The 19,668-nt window shown below is 39.5% G+C and overlaps 1 protein-coding gene across 2 annotated transcripts in view; it reads right to left on the bottom strand.

Moving 5' to 3' along the window:
• The window catches only part of SLC16A10 (solute carrier family 16 member 10), a 124,851-nt gene that overhangs the window by 32,056 nt on the left and 73,127 nt on the right, over positions 1-19,668 (bottom strand). For both annotated transcript variants that reach the window (XM_046004445.1, XM_046004443.1), the window contains 2 exons: positions 14,958-15,102; positions 12,275-12,737 (listed from right to left, as the gene is read on the bottom strand). In XM_046004445.1, coding sequence (XP_045860401.1) covers positions 12,275-12,737; positions 14,958-15,102 — 608 coding nt within the window. The remainder of the gene's footprint in view (positions 1-12,274; positions 12,738-14,957; positions 15,103-19,668) is intronic.

Raw genomic sequence — 19,668 nt, forward strand, 5'->3', positions numbered from 1 at the left:
TACTACTGTTACTACTTTGATGTCTTTTCTGATGTCTCTCCACCCGGTGTTAAGATTCCTTTACCGTCATAACTTTGAGCTGACAGATGATCTTTTCTGCTCAGGGAGATTCATACATGCTGTTTAGCTTGGATTTGGCTGCCTCTGCCTTTTATAATTCCTACATATAAATTCCCAACTGACCAATACTGACCCATAGCTAAGGACATCTCTATGCCCCTCATTCAGCAGTGAGAAGCTCCTGGAGATGAGACCTCCCCGCCAAATGCCAAAGATCTGTCACTATCGCTCTGTCAGCAGGGGGATCCGGAGGCCACTTTTAGGCAACAGGCTTGAGCAATAGAAACCTGAGCAAGGCAAAAGGGCCCACAGTGACCACTGACCACCGAGCTGACTCAAACAGGCTCATTAAGTGACTCACTTTGAACTAGCCATAGGCCCTCACTGATCATTATAACCAGGCACAGTCCTAAGGTTACCAAAAAAGGGAAAATTCCATATGTTCCCATATTCCCTCCCTCTGCCTTATAACTCTGGCTCCTCACCACTGCCTCATCACAGACAGTCCCTCCTTTGCTGTCCTGCCCACTGCTCCCTTGCAGTGTAAGCAGGAACCTTCTATCTCCTTTGTTCTGCTTTGGAATTCTTGCACACCTACGCCACCAGCCCCCACCCAATTGGGATGCTCCACATTTGGTGTCCCCTCATCTGACTGGAACACCCCACATCAACTTTTAAAATACATGTGACTTAATGAAAAATTACTTATTATCTTCTTCTATAAAGGCATTATTTTCATTAAATTATGTATACAGTTAGCTTTTATGACCCAGGTATTTTATTTCAGGAGAGAAAAGGAGGTCCTGGGCCTGACACACGGCTCTAGATACGGGACAGGGTTGCTGCGAAGGTAAACGTGCTGCAGAGCTCAAAAAGCACCTCACAAGGAAGAGGGGGGACAGGGACACTAGGATCAATAATCCTGACCCCAGGATTCAGTGTCCTGCAAGCTAAAGTGTAGGAACAAAGCAACACCTGGCAACAAACTGTGGAAAGTCCCTGAGGCAGCTCCTGAGGAGCAGGAAACATAGAAAAGAAAACCATGTGTTCATGTAAATAGAGACACAATTAAGTAAGCACAGGCACACTTGACTTACGTTGAGGCTATTAAAATGTTTCACAGATTCAATCATCAATATATGGTGATATTTTAAACTCCACAGATGGGTGCAAGGGTCAAGAGAGGCATGGCCAGGGGTTGCTGGGCTGTGGTCATCCATGGTCATCTGAATCTTCTGGAAGCAGCTAGGAGAAGGGACAAGGCCTAGGAGGTACCATCTCACCTCAGCACTATGTACCTCTTACCACTGGATTTCCCTACCTTTAAATTGCTCCACACTGCAACTAGACAAGGTATTTTATTTCTATTATTTAACCCTACCCTTACACTGTGTGTGTGTGGGGGGGGTGTGACCCGACAAAGTCTCCAAACCAACTAATGTCTTTCCCTATAAGAGTGAAAGAAAACTGTTACACCTTCAAGGTCTATTACACTGAAGATCAAAAGAAAAAAGAACTTAAATAAAGTGCTATTAGAATGAGAAGTAGTCACAAGTAGAGAAATTCGTAGAACACATACTTCAGCCATTCAGCCAATCCACAAACCCAGGGTGAAATTGGCCCCCAAATATTTTAAGCGCCACACACAGGCCAGGTGCTAGAGAGGGAACAAAGGAAAGGGGGCTCTGCTCCTGCCCTTTGATGCATCCAGTCTACTTTACCCCTTTATTCTTTACCATTTCCTGAGGTGTAACAATTCCCACACAAAACCCCCCAATATATTTTGTAGAAAAAGCCACAGTTTTCACCAGCCTTTCCCATACTTACACTGAATTCATTATAGAGTATAAGAGCCTGACAAAAAGATGCTATTGCTGGTTTCAATTGAACTTAAAAAGATGTCTGTGGATTTCTTTCTCTCCCATAAATTCAAAATCTCTTAGGAGTTTGGAGCGTATATTCTGGGGATAATTTTCATGACTGCATAAACCATGTATCACTTCTGAAAGCTACTGCTGAATTCTACAAATACTTATTTTTGTCTAACTGAATACAATTTGGAACGCATGACAACTTACTGCCTTACTAAAAGCAGCAGCTCTGTTTTAGCTTACTTATCTGTAAATGATCAGTTTTCTAGGCTTCTTATGTATTCTGTCCTATCCTATCAAGTTCCTACATTAGTATATTACACTTTGAAAGAGGGGAAAAAAACCCTCACAAAACAACAAAAAAACCCCAACTAGCTTGTTCTGATGAGTGTTCCGTAGCTATTTAACGTCCACCATTTTGAATCGTAAGTGGCCAGAAGTAAAGATCCTTATTCATCTGAAGTAGGAGAATACTGGTGACTACTGCCTGCGGCACAAAACTCATAAATGGGCAAATTTTCACTAACCTGAGTAGTCAAATTGCAGCAGATGTTGAGATCTGCAGGAAAATAAATGTGAGGTTAGAAAAGCGAGAAAAGCACTACTGGAAAAAATCTGAAAAAAGTGGGGTAAGGTGAAGGAGAGGAGAGGTCTAATCAGTACCGTAATAACCACATGCGAACGGAGGAAGAGCACTGCATTTTTAGAAACTGTAACTAGTAAGTAAAGTATCTGGAAAAAAAAAAAAAAAAGGCAATGTTTGGGCCCGATGCAAGAATTTTTAAATTTTCCACATGCAGATTCCAATACACCAGCTAAAAATAAGTTGGATAAAAAATTCATCAACTGTTGGCTGGTCTTATAGATAGAACCTAGAGAGATTCTCTGTCATAGGCTTCTCAAGGGCAACAGGAAGCAGTCTTATTTTTAGTATCTTCCACATTTCTAATTCTGCCCTCCACCAATTGGGCCACACACTTACTGTCTCCTCCTCAAAGAGGTTGCCCCTGACTTCCCAAACTGAAGTGACCTCCCACCATCACCTTCCATTGCATTTTACTTTCTTCGAAGAAAATATCATTGTTTGAAAACTACCTGGTTTACTTGTTTATTATCAAGCTCTGTGAGAGCAGAGATTTTATCTGTTCTCACCACGGCATCCCTGCACCTATAATGCCAATGGCACCCAGCAGGTGCTCAGTGAATATTTGTCAAATGAAAGAATGCTCGAATCTGTTCAAGTGAGTTATCATTAGAGGAAGACACACACATGCAACAAAAATCCCATCAGAATAATGGGGAATAACCCATTCTAATTCTAGTGACAGCCCTACCACGCGAGCGAAATAAAACCTCTCCAATCTTCAATGTTCTTAATCTGTTCAGTATTAGTGTTGCTTTCCTCATAGAAGGTTGTTGGGAGAATTGAAACAAAAATGTACAAAACAGGAGCTCCTGGTTGGCTCAGTTGGTTAAGCATCTGCCTTCAGATCAGGTCATGATCCCAGGGTCCCCAGATCAAGCCTCATATCAGCCTGCTTCTCCTTCTCCCTCTGCCTCTCCACCCCCACTCATGCTCTCTATGCTCACTCATGCTCTCAAATAAATAAATAAAATCTTAAAAAAAAACTAAGGGTTGCTGGAGGGGTGCTGGGTGGGAGGATGGGCATTAAGGAGATGTATTGAGTACCAGGTGCTATATGAACTGATGAATCACTAAATTCTAACCTTGACACTAAATTAATAATAATAATAAAAAATGTTTATGTGTGTGGGGTGCCTGGGCTGGCTCAGTTGGTAAAATATATGACTCCTGATCTTGTGGTTGTGAGTTCAAGCCCCACATTGGGTATAGAGATTTAAAAAGATGTTTGTGTGAAATAAATACTTTCATCTCCTTTTTAGAAGTTCACTGGGAAAGGAAAACGAATGAAATGAAATGAACAAATAAATGGATGAAACAATTCCAGACCACATAACAACCAAAAAACCCTGCAAGCCATGTATGTAGGTGTTATACATGTGTATATAAGCAACACAGTGAATCTCAATGGATGAATCCTGATATTTAAATTAATCCACTATCAAAGAAATATCCTCATGTCAAAGGAATTTGTAAGCCTATTTTTATATAAAAAATAGAAAAAATAAAAATTACACTTGACCCTTGAACAATATGGGTTTGAACTGTGTGGGTCCACTTATACACAGATTTTTTTCAATGAATACAGTAGGATACTGTAAATGTATTTTCTTATACTGTTTTTTAAACTGTCATTTATTAAGCAATCTCTATACCCAACAATCTCTATACCCAGCTTGAACTCAGAATCCCAAGATCAAAAGTCACATGCTCTACCAACTAAGCCAGCCAGGTGCCCCTCTCTTTTAAACTTAACATTTTATTTTCTCTAGCTTACTTTACTGTAAGAATATAGTATAAAATATATATATAATATACAAAATATGTCTTAATCAACTATGTATTATCAGCAAGGCTTCCTGTCAACAGTAGGCTATTAGTATTTAAGTTTGAAGAAGTCAAAAGTTATCTGCAGACTTTTGACTGCATGGGGGTCCAGTGCCCCTCACCCCTGCATTTTCAAGGGTCAACTGTACTTAAGTTAGAAAATCTGGTGAAATAACAATGTGATTATGCTTTATTCTGCAAAGTACCATAACACTGCATTAGCTAATACATGTCAAAGTAACAATCAACGTAACTAGGATAATAAACCAAAACCAAAAAGAAAAAGAAGGGAGAAAATGAAACCGTTAGCCCCTAGTATTTAGTATTTAGTCTCCAGTGTTTAGCCTCTAGACTAAAAACAAAATTTTAATGTTAACTCCATCTTGGGTTTAATCTGATTATAGAGCAAGTAAGACTGACGGGGAAATTCTTCATGCTATACAATTCTATCATAAATCAGTTTTAAAATATTTCCAAAGCACGGCAACCATCCTGCCCAAGGCTGGAGATATTTAATGGACCTCAACCCTTTTCCCCTGTCAGAACCTTACCGTGATCCGTGATAAATGTTGCAGGAGAGATCAGCCCTGCAGCCCAGTTCTGGCCCAACACACAACCACCTTTGGTTTACAAGGATCCTACTAGGAGGCCTGCACTCTCAGGGACACAACAACCTTGACCCTGAGCTCTAAAGAGGTTCACAAAAGAAAGAGGACAAAGCCAGGATAACCGCTATTGGCATCTCTGAAGAACTGGAATGTATCAGAATGGCACAACCCCTGACTGGGAAAGGAGTCTGAGGAGTTGACTAGGGTTACATTACCTGAGAAAACTATTTTGTTCCCTAAAAATTCTGTTTCTACTATGTACATGTTGACATTTTAAGCTACGATAAGCTTCCATTTATCTTCCATGGATCATCGCAGATGTTATGCTGGTTCTGCTGCTTTTTTTTACTATGTGACGTCTGGCAAGCAACTTACCCTTTCCGTGCCTTGGTTCCGTTAGTCTAATTTTAAGAAGTGCAGTTAAATCACCTGTATAATCCCTTTCAACTGCTAAATTACTGCTATATCTTTGCAGGTATGTAAACATTTTATTTAAAAGCCACACTCTTAAGAGGAGCCAGGCTCAAGCCCTGGCTACTCCAGGTAGGAGCCTCGCATCACACCGATCTCGCAGCGTGGCCCTGAGACGCCAGTGAAGGATAACGTTTGTGGGAGTTTCTTGTAAACTGAGCACTAATAAAAAGATGGGAAGTCAATAAATGTCACATCTGTTTAAAAGCCAATTGGTAGTTTAAAACAAACCCTTGTGTGGGTATGAGGACCGGCCGGGCGGAATTGGAAACTGCTCGGAGCTCGGGAGGCTGCAGTTGCTCTCGCCCTGCTACTCCAGGAATGAATCTGTTCCATTTGACACGGATGCAGACACAGTCAGATGGCACAACCTCACAGCAGCTGCCCATGTTTGCAATTCTGCCTCCAAATGGTAGGCATCACCTACCATTAAATGAGCTTTTCTCCAATTTGTTACAAGGAAATGTAAACATCCTGATTACAGGTGAGCTGCCAATGGGTAGAGGAAGGCAGAAAGCTAGATACAAGTAATGGGAACAGAAAGCAGGAAAAGCACAAGGAAAAACAGACAGTGGCATGGGCAGTCTGGGCGCTAATACGTAAGAGATGTGCAGCCCTCAAATGTTCTTTGGGCGCTAGAGACTCTCACCTGCAGTACAATTATATAACTCAGGCCTGTTTCCTCTTATGCTCTGTAATCCGTGGAGCTAGTGTCTGCAAAGCCTTCTCCAAAAAGACGCTCCAGAACAGGGCGGTACGGTTAAACGAGCAGACAAGTACTCTCAGTGGATCAGACAACACTCTCCAGCTGTCACAACCACCTGATAAATATGGCGGAAGGCCAAGGTCCAAGTATAGCCTGAGGGAAGATTCTTCAAATTCAGATTTCTATTCCTTTCGTCTTCTATCAGAGTAACTTACTTTTTAATGATATAAAAATCACAATAGGACACTTACCAGCTGATTTAGGTTCTTCAAACCTCAACAACTAAGCCAAGCAGTTGAGGCATAAGCAAATATCCATATAACAGTTAAATTTTGAAGTTATTCAAAAGTATATTTTAACAAACGAAAACAAAACAAAACAAAAACCTGGTGAAATTTATGTATTGAGAAGAGACAAGGAACAGCTTTCCAACACAAGGACTCTTTAGGGCCTTCTCAGGACACTAATGACCTAACAGTGGCCTCAGTTTATATGTAACTAAAATATAAGCAATTTATTTTTTCCCGTTTTTCCTATAATTTCTTATGTTAACCAATATATGACAGATCTTGTTATAAATTTTTACATTTGTCCATTTTTTCTTCTGCCATGCTTTATGTTTAGTATAGAAATCAAAACCTAACCTAAGACTATGTATATTCCATGTTCTGCTTGTCACAGATTGTGAAAAGTGATTCAGTTTTCTCACATTCACAATGTGCTAGAAATCAGAAGAGGAGATGAAGAGGCTGGAAATATGGTTACATGACATCTTCTCTCTCGGATTACATTAGAACAGAAACCTATTTCTTCCACAGTCCCCCCCATAGCTGGGCAGCAGGCTCTGAGGGCTGGGAGGGTCCAGCACTGTCTCTTTCCTTAGTTCTGAGAATGGAAGGGAAACAGGCAGCACTCCATCTGTGAGGTGACTTGATGAAGGAACAGCAGACTCTTTCATAAAAAGAACATGAGACTCAGAGTCCAACACCTGTGTTCAAATCCCAGCTCTGAGCATAACTCAGTGAGTGACCTTGAACAGGCATAACTTAGCAGAGTCATTTCCTTAGCCTTACGTTTGTAGTTACTTATTATACTTGATACGCTCATTCTTGCGATGGTTACATGAGACTTTGTGAAAATGCTTGACATATTATACATTTTTTTGACATATTATAGAATTTTGACAAATGTTTTCTGACTCTCCCTCTGAGGAAGCCACAGATTGATGAAAACATGTACACTTTTCCCATTTGCATGGCTCAACGCCCTGAAAGGAGTAGATTCTCGCTTTCACAATATGAACAAGAAGGCCCTGACCAGTGAGGTCAAACAGGGACATCCCTGTACTGACCCATGAGAGCATGTGGCATTAATCAAAGCTATAAAGGGTCTTGTGAGGTACCACATGCCTCATTTATTAGCTTGTTTGTCTCAAAATTTCATTTCTAGTTTTAAAATATAACTTGTTCATTCCTGGTTACAACTGGACTCGGTGTCCACTTAATCGCCATGTCAGCGGGCAAATGACTGGGTCTTTAATCACAGCATCAGATAAATGGGTCTTTGTACCAGATCAAAGTTTCTTTTGAGAACAATCACTTGCTGACACAAAAATGACACATTCCTGTCTTATCATGGAGTTTCTGAAAACAGGCTAATAAACATATATTGCAGATTACAACACAAGTCATTTATCTTCTCTTTGCTAGAGAACTACAAGGGTCTAAAGCTTAAAAACTAAAATTCAACCCAACTACCATATGTTCTAGAGTCAAAGAACATAGGTACTCAATAGCTGCTTTTCAAAGTGAGTAGTGATGGAGAAATGGGAAAGTAATTAAAACTATATCCTCACCCTCGTATTGAGGATGGAGCACTGCATGTCACTGATAAAAGTTACACTATCATTGTCATCTGAGGTACCCCTGTGCCTACCAAATCAGATTTTTGTTCAGGGTATGGTTCCTGAATCCTACCCTACTCTGACACACTCCACCCAAGGCTCTTTGAGATTTTCAGTTGCTACACAGTAGGGCAGACACCAACTATATAGCTCTCCTAATTAATGGGGATGGCCACCAAGCGTTCCTATTTCCTCCTTTCATACACTTACAATAGTGACAGAGACAAAGAAATTTCTTCTACTTCTATCAAGTGACAATTTCAACATATGCATATAAAGGTGTGGGTCAAAGCAAAACACATCAGTTCTTTACTCCATTAGCAGATGGCCTTAGTGTTAATTATTCTGAGGTTTGCCGAGTTTGATTTACTCACTGTTTAATGACTATGAAAACCATCAGGTCCTATGTGAGAAACGTATAAAATGTAAAAAATCATTATGGCATCAAAGAGAATATTAAAGACTGAAATGGTGAGAAAATGAAATTGCTTAATAGTGTTGTTTTAGGCTTACCCATAATACAGTCACTGAACAAATACTTGAGGACGTGCTGTGCACTAGGCATTGTGCTAGGTGTTTGGGATCTCTCACTGAACAAAACAAAAAGATTTTCAGCCAACAAGGCTTATATCCTAGCAGAGATATACATACAGATAGCAAATAATAATCATAAAAAATAAATTATGTACTATGTTAGAAGGTATTAGGTGCTATGGAAAAAGAAAAGAAAAAGCGTTATGGGGGTTTTGGAATGCTGTGGAGGGGAGAAGAAAGAAGGGAGTTTTAACCAAGTGGTCAAGGTATGCCTCATTAAAAGGTGAGTAACAGGGTGCCCACCTGGCTTAGTCAAAGGAGCACGAAACTCTTGATCTTGGGGTTGTGGGGTTCAAGGCCCACATTGGGTGTAGAGGCTACTTAAAAGTAAAATCTTAAAAAAAAAAAAAGATGACTGGCAAACAGGGCAGTGTGGCAGGAGCAGAGTGAGCAAGTGAGGCAAAGACAGAAGATGAGATCAGACAGGGAAGAGGGGCCAAATGATGGAGTACCTTACAGACCGGAGTTTTTACTCTCAGAGAAATGGAGAGCCAACGAAGCGTTTTGAGCGGAGTGACTTATGTGTTGAAAGAACACTGGTGGCCTCCATGTAGAGAACTGCAATGAGCAGGGACGTTAGCAGGGAGACCAGCTACATGTGTAAATTCAGGGATCTGGGCAATGGATGATGGTGGCCTGGTCTTTGGGGCAGTAGTGAGAATGATGAAAGGAGGGCGGATCCTGAATATATTTTGAAAGGAGAACCACCAGAATTTCCAGACTGAATCAGGAGTGTGGCATGAAAAAAGAAGAGCCAAGGTGAAGCCAAGGTTTTGGGCCTGATCACTAAGAAGGATGACATTGCCATCTCCTGAGGGCAGAGCAGGCTTGTGAAGGGGTAAGACTTTAGGGTTGGACATGTTAAATCTGAAACACCTAGCAGTCATGCAAGTAGAGATATTAAGTAGGTAGGTGGTTCTAAAAGTCTGGTAGAGAATTTAGGAAAGAGGTCTGGGTGAGAAGTACAAATTCAGAGTCACTGGCATGTATACAATGTCTGAACTCAGGAGACTGGATGACACCACTGGGTGGGATGAGTAGATACAAAGACTAGGGAGAAGCCTTAGGACACACTGATATTAAGGGTCAGGGTGAAAAAGGAACCAGCAAAGATACTAGGGGGTGATGGAGAGGGAGGAGGAAAAGTGAAAGAGAGTTATGTTTCCAAGAGCTAATGAAGAAAAATGGGATAGGGAGAAGCCATAAATATGCAGCCCAGAAACGTTACTGCAGAGCCCTTACCTTTACCCAAGATACAACACTGCTTCTGGAATAAAAGTGCCACATCAATAATTACCAGTCACTATTTCTGTGACTCTGGGCAAGTTTTTAAATCTTTCAGTTCCTCAGTCTTTTTATCAGCGAAATGAAGATGTTACATCACAAGTACTCCACTGTTGTAAAGATTAAATAATATATGTAAAAATTACCAACTATAACAGCTTTTATTATTAGGTTTACTAGATTTTATACTCCTTTGACGGTTTCTTATACCTCCCATGTGGATTCCCTTCAACACCCAATAAAGGATTTAATACGAATTGAACACCATCTACTTGTGTTTGGAAAGATGACGGGAGATTCCTTTTCCTCCTCTAAGGGGAAGCCTGGATCCATGAACCCTGGATTAAGTAGGTATCCGCAATCTAAACCTTAATTTACAACAGTGACAAACTCCGTGCACCCATGAAACACAAGACTAAAACAGCTCACGTGGCATTTAACTGTCTGGTGTTTCCTCTCTGACATGGCTTTTGGTGCTATACCAGTTTGACAAAGAGAAAATCACAAATGAAAAAGAGCAACACGTTTGTAAGAAAACACACCTGGAAGGAGGGAAAGCAGAAAAAAGACCTGGCTTTATCAGAGTTAACAGAGACCTTATTGTTCTGTGTACTCTCTGATTTACAGCCTCCTGATGACAAACGAATCATCCCTCATTATGAAATTTGATTTACTTTAAGAAGACGACCAAGAACATATTTATTAAATTTCCTTGGGCATACTTATTTCATTTAACATCTCTGAATGGGAACGGGAAGTCACTTAACATCTTTGCTAATGATTCTTCTGTTTTCCAGCCTGCACAACGTGAGCTAATACTGTTTAGTTTGCCCACTTCACAGGTTTTTTGTGAAGGTCAGATAAAATAATATATGTGAAATTATTTTACAGGTTATAAATATATTACCAGAAATGACTACACTGTCACCTACCACTTGTCCTTAGGTAAATGTCTGGTAGTAACAAAACTGAGATATTGAGTTCTCTGCATGTGCTCACTTTGTAGTACCAAAGAATTTTTTAAAAAATCTTCTCATTTTGAGGACACCACAAATGTTTTAACCACAGAAGCTACAGAAAAGATAGTTGATAAAGGAAATTCTTCCACAATGGATCTATATTCTAACAAAAAATAGCTTCAGATGGTTTAGACATGCCTTCCTAAAAGTACGAAAATGGACTATTAGGTCAAGATGTAGTCACATACTACACATGTGACAGGGGTCGCATACTAGGTCATTTTACCTAGTACCTTAGTCTCTGCAAAATGCCAAGTGACTCAGAGTACTAAAAATTAGTCCTTCTCCCTGCTTCCCATTGGTCATCCCAGTGGCTTCTTCAACACTTGCGGCAAAATGAGAATAAGAGGAATTGAGAAATCAAAATTATTCTTAGATCCAGGACTGTTTACCATTTCTCTGTTTCCTTGACTTAATTCGTTCTGACTTCAGCATAGGAACCCACCAAGAGTTGATGACATAGTTTACTAGCAGACCCCTTGAGCCCAGAATTCCCTGAGCTGTTACCAACTTCCACCAAAACTTTAAAGAAAAATTGCATGAATGTCCAAAAGTAGAACTGTAAATACATTTTTAGCCACAACAGTAAGAAAAAAAGGAAGAAACATAAGAAGCACTTTGAGCAAATTTTGCCGGGGGCAAATACTTCAGATACTGCTAATTCTTGTATCAGTATAAAGAGGCTTAAATTTGCCTCTGAGATAGAAGTAAACAATATAAATTGTTTGAGCCCTTGAATTCTTAATTTCCTGTGAAATCTTGTTCTCCCCACATTTGGAATTTGCTAACAATTCTCTCACTTCAATAATCCTCTGAAAAGAACTCCCATTTTCCCAGAAGTATCCTACAAGTAGATGTAATGCTTCTTTGTGTCAAGCCCATTGGCTTTTACAGTTTACCTAATTTCTGTACCTTTTTATCAAAAAATAATTAACTGATGTTGGCAAAATCATTGCACCATCTTTGTCCCTGATTACAATTTGTAAGCTACTTAAAGAAAATGTGACCAATTAACTTCCCTTCCTTTTTTTTTTTTAAGTTGTTTCTGTTTATTTAGGTTTGGCAATTTTAAAAACACCAAAGCAAACCATGAAGCGTACCTTCTATTTAATGATCTGACGGGTGTGATGACCTTGTCTTAAGGGCCCCTGAATTTCAAGAGTCCCTGAATTACAGCCAGGATAATGTTTAAGGCCAAGCTCAATGTGATCTCTCTTGCTCTTCTAAGAACTTTTCCAGTATGAAATCATGATATCCATTACCAGCAAAGCCAAAGCAGGATACTCACCAAATGAACATAAGGCACAAAGTATCCAAAGAGTGCAAGTGGTATTCCAGCTGCCCAAACTGCGTAAGCTGTCACCTTGAAGATGGCAAAATTGAAAAGTTTTTTTGGAGGACTAAATTTCCTCCTGGAAAAGAGGGAGAATCTCTTGCCTCCTTTGGTTCCACTCTCTTTATCTTTGGCATTTGGAACAAGAGGTCGGTAAGTAAAGCCAGCGAGAAAGAGGACAAACATGAAGACGCAGAGGACCCTCAGTGTGTGGAAGAGGCCCACGCTGTCAGTCAGAAGCCTTAAGAGGAAAGGCAGCAAAATTGTGAAGATGCTGCTGCCGGCGGTGACAATGCCATTCACCAGTCCGAGGCGCTTCTTGAAATAGTGTCCCAAAATGACCAAGGAGGGCTGGTAGGCAAAGGAGCAGCCACAGGCAAATATGACTCCATAGGTAAGGTACAGAGGCTCGATGGAGCTGCGTAAAGATGAAAAGATGAAGAGTGCTTTCATTATTTGTATTGAGGGCCTGGTAGAACAAAACCTCATAGGAAAGTGGGCTTTAGTTCATCAAAATATTTTATACAAATAAAGACTTACCCAAAAAGAGGTGAAAAACTTAACACATCAAGAATATGACACTGAAAATATTTTAATTCAGCCCGAATGGATAATAAGATGCCTCAAGTATATGAAAAAATGACCAGGAATGACCAAAATCTGTGATTTTGTTTCTCCTCCTCTTTCCATGGATTTCAGGTGACCCAAGCAGCACTCGGTAAGAACTGCTGTGCTCTCCACAACTCAGGAAGGACAGGGCCAGGAAGGGCTTCAGTAACACTGACACAGTGATTAACCTAACTAGCAAAAAACCTCATCTCAAAAAAAGTTTTGAACAATTATCATTTTACAATGGAAATTCATTATTTTATTGAGATTTCCCAGGCACTTACTAAGCAATCTATTCAAAGGAAAAGCTGCATTTGACATTTTCTCCCCAAAGTTATGTCAGAAACATTTGCACAGAGAAGCAGTTGTACCTCATTTTTGTTGGCCTAAGGGCTATAGACCAACCTTCGCCCTGTACTGCACTGTTCTCAGTGTTGTGCAAGATAACAAGAAATTATATTCCGAGTGCAGAAAGACTAAGTGAGGTGTGTTATTAGTGATCCCACCTTGTTAAGTTTTAAGGCAATATAGACTTCAAAAGAATAATAAAGGACTACGAATTTTATAGTTTAACCAAAAATAACTTAATTACACAGCTCTTAAGAATGTAAAGGATTGTATTATTACATTCTTTGAAACAAGGTAAGGAGTAAAAGAAAACTAAAAGTTTTTTCTTTTGAAAAGTCTATTCAAAAGACTATACATCAGTAGTAAAGGAAAATTATTTATTAGAAACCAACACAGATAAAGTTGGTTAATAATTAAATTTTGAACAATAATACTAGTCTAGCAATATGCTAAGGTAATCATAAGGAACTCTAGAATCTGATAAAATCAAGGCATGTTGGCAATCCTCTCTCCAGAATACCCTTCCCCCTCTAGTCACCCACAGCTAGCACAATCTCCAAAAGAGGCCCAAGAGTCACCCCTGGGTTTTCCCAAATTAATTTTACCTCTTTCTGATAGCCCTTTCCTGAATCTCCACTCTATTCCATAACATATATTTAGCAGCCATGTGTTCCAGGTACTTGGAAAATATACATATATATAAAAAATATATATATATATTTTATATAATATATATATATACATATATATATTAAAAATGTACAATGCCCTGCTTAGTGAAACAAATAATAACATAGAACAAAATATAAATAATACTTCATTCATTCTTCCTTAGTTTTTCCACATAGCAGCAGTTTTCCAGATAACTGCTACTTATTTCTTAAAGACTAACTTAATTTTATTTAACTTTTAAGGGAAAAATCTAGATTACACATTTCTCTGCCTTTTTCAAAACATATACTAAAAATAGTACTGACAAAGGTATCATCACAAACATTGATATCCGAACAATTATTCCATGATACTGTAAAGCTGTCAGTTGGAAACCCAGAGAGCCATGGATATAAATCGGAAACATTTTCTTGCACACTATTTTAAATACCAAATGCTGGGTGATACTAGCTTCGTATCTCCCCCATAGAGTACAGCACATCAGCATAAACGATGGCATTTTCACTGCTCCTGAGTCTCTCTCACTTCTAAATTTTCACCTCAGTAACAGCTCGTTCCAGCTGCTGAAGTCTGAAAACTGAAGTGCAGTGTAAGTCAGTAAATAGCATTGTGGGTGTAAAAAGGATTCCGAGCAGGAATACTGATGTGACCTGGAGCTGCTAGAGAAGGCTTTCCTAAGAAGGCAGAACTTGAACTACAGGAAAGTGGGTTCAACCCCTGGAATTTATATCACATCTCCCCTTGCTCCTCTGAAAGCTTTGTAGCTTCTGATCAGTGGGTTAAAAACACAATTGAATGAAAAATAGGAGAGCTCTGCAAGCAAAAGCTTTCAAATTATGAAGCCTCTGACTTGCTACTCTGGATAACACTGTTTATTTAAGTCATACTGCTTAAAGCTTATGCAATGAAAAGGAGGATTTTTTTCCTTGCAAATAGCAAAGTTTCTGAAGGAACAACTGTGTGGTAACTAACAGCTCTTGAAAAGCAGCATGAAGAACCAAGTCCTTACCTTACAAAAGAACTGGACATGAGTCCAATGAATCCAACAGCGGCACCCACAACAGCTGTCTTCCGACAACCAAACATGTCTGTGAAGACACTGGCTATTGGGCAGCAAAAGAAAATCATCCCCATGGACAGAGAACTTACCCATGCTGTAAAAGAGGGACAAAAGGGACATTATGATATGGCAAATGGCACTTGTACTTATCCCATAGGATATAATACACATTTAGAACAATATTAGTACAAAAAAGATATTACTTTTTGGAATGGGATGGAGTTGGAACAAATTAGAAGCAAATCTGAATCACAGCTCAAAGGACTTGCCAGTAGTAATTATAACTAGCACAGCAATTATTTGTGTTTGAGTTCTTGAAAAGTTTGTATTCTTTTTTTTTTTTGAAAAGTTTGTATTCTTAATCAAATCATTCTTCTAGGACCCAAACACTATTAATATCTAACCTGTTATCTATGGTTTTAAGCAACTTCTACGTTTTTTTAAAAAAATGAGATATATTTAGGAATGCATGCCTATGTGGTCAAACTGAAGAAATGGTGACCACTGAAAATCAGGATAGTGGCTAATGCTTAGGGGGGAGAAACAGAATTATAATCATTGGGACCTAGTAGTTAAGAACTGAACATCTGCCTAGAGTCTGGGCTTAGTTTTTGTGCTAAGGGAATCAAGACATACACAGGTAGTCTATTTGTTGACCTGCATAATAGTTCCTGGGTGTCACTTTATTTATGAAACCACACATACATTCTTTTTTCCTTTTTTTCTGAAAGTATGTTATCATCACGAAAAAAAAAAAAAAAACCAACTTAAGAATCAGAAGTCATAATTTCCTGTACTGACTCTGTAAAAACTAAAACAAAAGGGATCCAGAGAAAAAAAGAGAGAGAAATTAATACTGAATACAAATTAAGGCAACTTTCTGCCAAAGAAATGAGTGATCTCATAAGATATTAAGTCTATAAATTCTTCTTAAAAAGTATTAAAAAATGAATGGGACCTAAGTGAATGTGGCTAAACAACAAACAGATTTAGGTCCAAATCCCTTGACCGTATAACTACAATATATCCTTAGGCAATTCACTCCCCCTGAGTCTGTTTGCTGATCTTGAAAGAGGGTCTAACACCTATCTTTTTTCCCAACCCCAGCGTTGTCTCTTTTCCTGACCTCTTCTCCCCTTCCCAGGCTGCCATACTCTCTAAGGGAGGTACAGGAAAGAGAGAAGCTGGGACAAGGAAGGCAGATTCCATTGTAAGTGGTCCTGCCCAAAGACCTGTCTGATCATGTTTGAAGCTGACTCTTTTTTCTCAGATGTACTTTTGTGGGTTCTCCAGAGTCTCACCTCAGAGACCTTCTGGCTGTAGCTCCACTGGCAAGGATAATTCATTTTCCTCCTGACTTTCTTGCTGTCACTTAAAAGACCAACTATTGGAGCTTCATTGTCCTCATAGGCAGTGTATCTGGGCAGGAATCAAAACAGCTCCAGACTGCCCCTCTCTTCCATGAGGCCTGCCTCTGATGTACAGGCAACAATCATGTTGCTTTGCCCTGACAAATGTGGGAGTGTAGACAAACTCCAACACAGACATCTCTTGGATACCTTTGCCTACGGGAGCAGTGCCCCAGCTGTAGTTTTCTCCTTGTTGGATTTCTCAGGGGATTCAGACCCCAGTCCTCTGTATCCCCTCACTGAAGAGAACTCTTCAAATCTCTAAATGGTCCCTTTCAAGTTCCCCTCACTGGATACCAAGTGAGAGAGCATGCACCCCTACTTCTCCCATATGCTAAGAAGAAGCCACAGCATAATTTTCTGAAAGAATATTCACAAAATGTTCTTCCTTGACCTGTAAGTGTACTTCTTTCGGCTTTTAGAGCCTCTAACTTGTTCTTGAAACAGGTCACTTTTGGGGCGCCTGGGTGGCTCAGTGGTTTAAGCCGCTGCCTTCGGCTCAGGTCATGATCTCAGGGTCCTGGGATCGAGTCCCGCATCGGGCTCTGCGCAGCAGGGAGCCTGCTTCCCTCTCACTCTCTCTGCCTGCCTCTCTGCCTACTTATGATTTCTCTCTGTCAAATAAATAAATAAAATCTTAAAAAAAAAAAAAAAGAAAGAAACAGGTCACTTTTGAATTTCACTCTATGGTATTTTAGTGTCTTGGCTAAAATCCCAACAGCACATTCAGTTACGATAATAATCAGCAACAGATTAGGTTAGATCCATCTTCTGATCAAATTCAAGAAGAAACTAATTCCTGAATGAATAATTACTTGCCATTGTTAACCCATAAAACTTCTAGCTTTTATAAAGTTTTAACATGACAACCCAGAGAATGCAAGATCTTATGGTTATGATACACATTATAAAAATAAAAGACTGCTATCGCCTTTCACCCCTGACAAGTCTGTAATTATTATTAATAAAAACTCAAAATTTTGAGGTAATATATTTGCATACTCAGAGATGATCTCATTTAATCCCCAAAACATTGTAGGTAGGTCCTCTTATTAAGTTCATTTAACAACTGAGAAACTGAAGTACACAGTCACTGTACCGAGCATGGTAAAATTTTTATTTAAAAAATGTGCAGGGGCGCCTGGGTGGCTCAGTGGGTTAAGCCTCTGCCTTCGACTTAGGTCATGATCTCAGGGTCCTGAGATTGAGCCCTGCATTGGGCTCTCTGCTCAGCAGGAAGCCTGCTTCCCCCTTTCTCTCTGCCTGCCTCTCTGCCTACTTGTGACCTCTCCCCCTCTGTCAAAATAAATAAATAAAATCTTTTTAAAAAATGTGCAAACAACAAATCACGGAACAGTACATCAAAAACTAATAAAGCGGGCGCCTGGGTGGCTCAGTGGGTTAAAGCCTCTGCCTTCCGCTCAGGTCATGATACCAGGGTCCTGGGATCGAGTCCCGTATCGGGCTCTCTGCTCAGCAGGGAGCCTGCTTCCTCCGCTCTCTCTGCCTGCCTCTCTGCCTACTTGTGATCTGTCAAACAAATAAATAAAACCTTAAAAAAAAAACAAAACCTAATGAAGTACTGTACGGTGACTAACATAACATAGCATAACATAAAAATAAATAAATAAATAAATAAATAAAGCAAACTAGCCCAGTCCCTCAATGGAATTCAACCAAATACCTGCACAGGGTTTCCTATTATTGTTGAGAAAACAAATCTTTTTCAATGGAAGAGGTGCTATTTAAATTATGGAATACAACATTCTCTCCCTTCCTATTAAAAGTGCCTATTACCTTCAAAGCACTATACTAGGCTGTTGAGAATATAAAAACAACTAAGAGATTTCTCTACCTTCCAATAATTTTCAGTCTACTAACATATATGCAAATAGAAGTCCAATCAGAACACCACATAGAATGTGATAAATGCCTTAAGAGATACAGATGTCAAAAAATGTATAATAAAGTCTTTAGAACGTGTTTGTATATATGTGTGTGTGATGTTATAGAGAGAGATATCCAAGAAAGGCCATGATGAGAAATCTTTTTCAAAAATACCAGGAAGCTTTCCAATTTTCCCATTCAGATCCTTTATTTCCTACTCCATACCAAGAATCAATCCTCATCTCTCGGTATATGGCCAAAGGAGAATGCACATCACTCAAAGGAAGTGTTAGATTTAATATATAAGAAGATTTTCCTGTACAGGCACCTGGGTGGCTCAGTCAGTTAAGCGTCTGTCTTTAGCTCAGATCATGATCTCAGGGTCCTGAGATTGAGCTGTGTCCTCTCCCTCTGTCCCTCCCCCGCTCATGCTCTCGCTCTCTCAAGTAAATAAATAAAATCTTTAAAAAATAAAAAAGAAGGCCTTCCTGCATATTAAGTAAAATAAAGGTGTTATAATTACGCAGGTATAAATGACTGCAAGGGCAAAGTTTTTACCATCAAAAATACTCAAAGGGAAGAACTACTATGGCTAGTTTAAGGTTGATACTATTTTGCCCTTTTTTGGTAGCCCCAACCCCCATTTCCACTTGATCTTGGCCTCTTTCAAGATATCTTTGTTCTGGGGGCACCTGGGTGGCTCAGTGGGTTAAAGCCTCTGCCTTCGGCTCAGGTCGTGATCCTAGGGTTCTGGGATCAGGCCCCACATTGGGCTCTCTGCTCTGTGAGGAGCCTGCTTCCCCTCTCTCTCTCTGCCTGCCTCTCTGCCTACTTGTGATCTCTCTCTGTCAAATAAATAAATAAAATCTTAAAAAAAAGAAAAAAGATATCTTTGTTCTGTAATATTTCAACATTGGTCTAACAGCTTTAAATAAAATGGAACAATACTATACAAACCTGAGATTAAAAATACGAAAATATTATTTAACAAAATCCCAATGACTCTTGGGGCATAGAACTGTATGGCAGCCACATAAAAATTCAAGAATGAGTAGACTGTACTTGACTTGACCATTTCATTGACACCCTAAATTTATTTGGTAGTTATATTTCCAATGAGGAGTGGTTTTTAAGTTTTTTGCTTTTGGGACACTTAGGTGGCTCAATCAGTTAAGCTTCCAACTCTTGATTTTGGCTCGGGTCATGATCTCAGGGTTCTAAGACAGAGCCCTGTGTTGTACTCTGTGCTCAGGGAGGAGTCTGCTCAAAAACATATATGAAGAAATAATGAACCCACAAAAATCACAGATTGTGTGAAAAACATTAACTTACAGATCTAAGACACTCAAAGAACCTCCTTAAGC

This window comes from Meles meles, chromosome 5 (assembly GCF_922984935.1).
Source record: "Meles meles chromosome 5, mMelMel3.1 paternal haplotype, whole genome shotgun sequence".
Taxonomy (NCBI): domain Eukaryota; kingdom Metazoa; phylum Chordata; class Mammalia; order Carnivora; family Mustelidae; genus Meles; species Meles meles.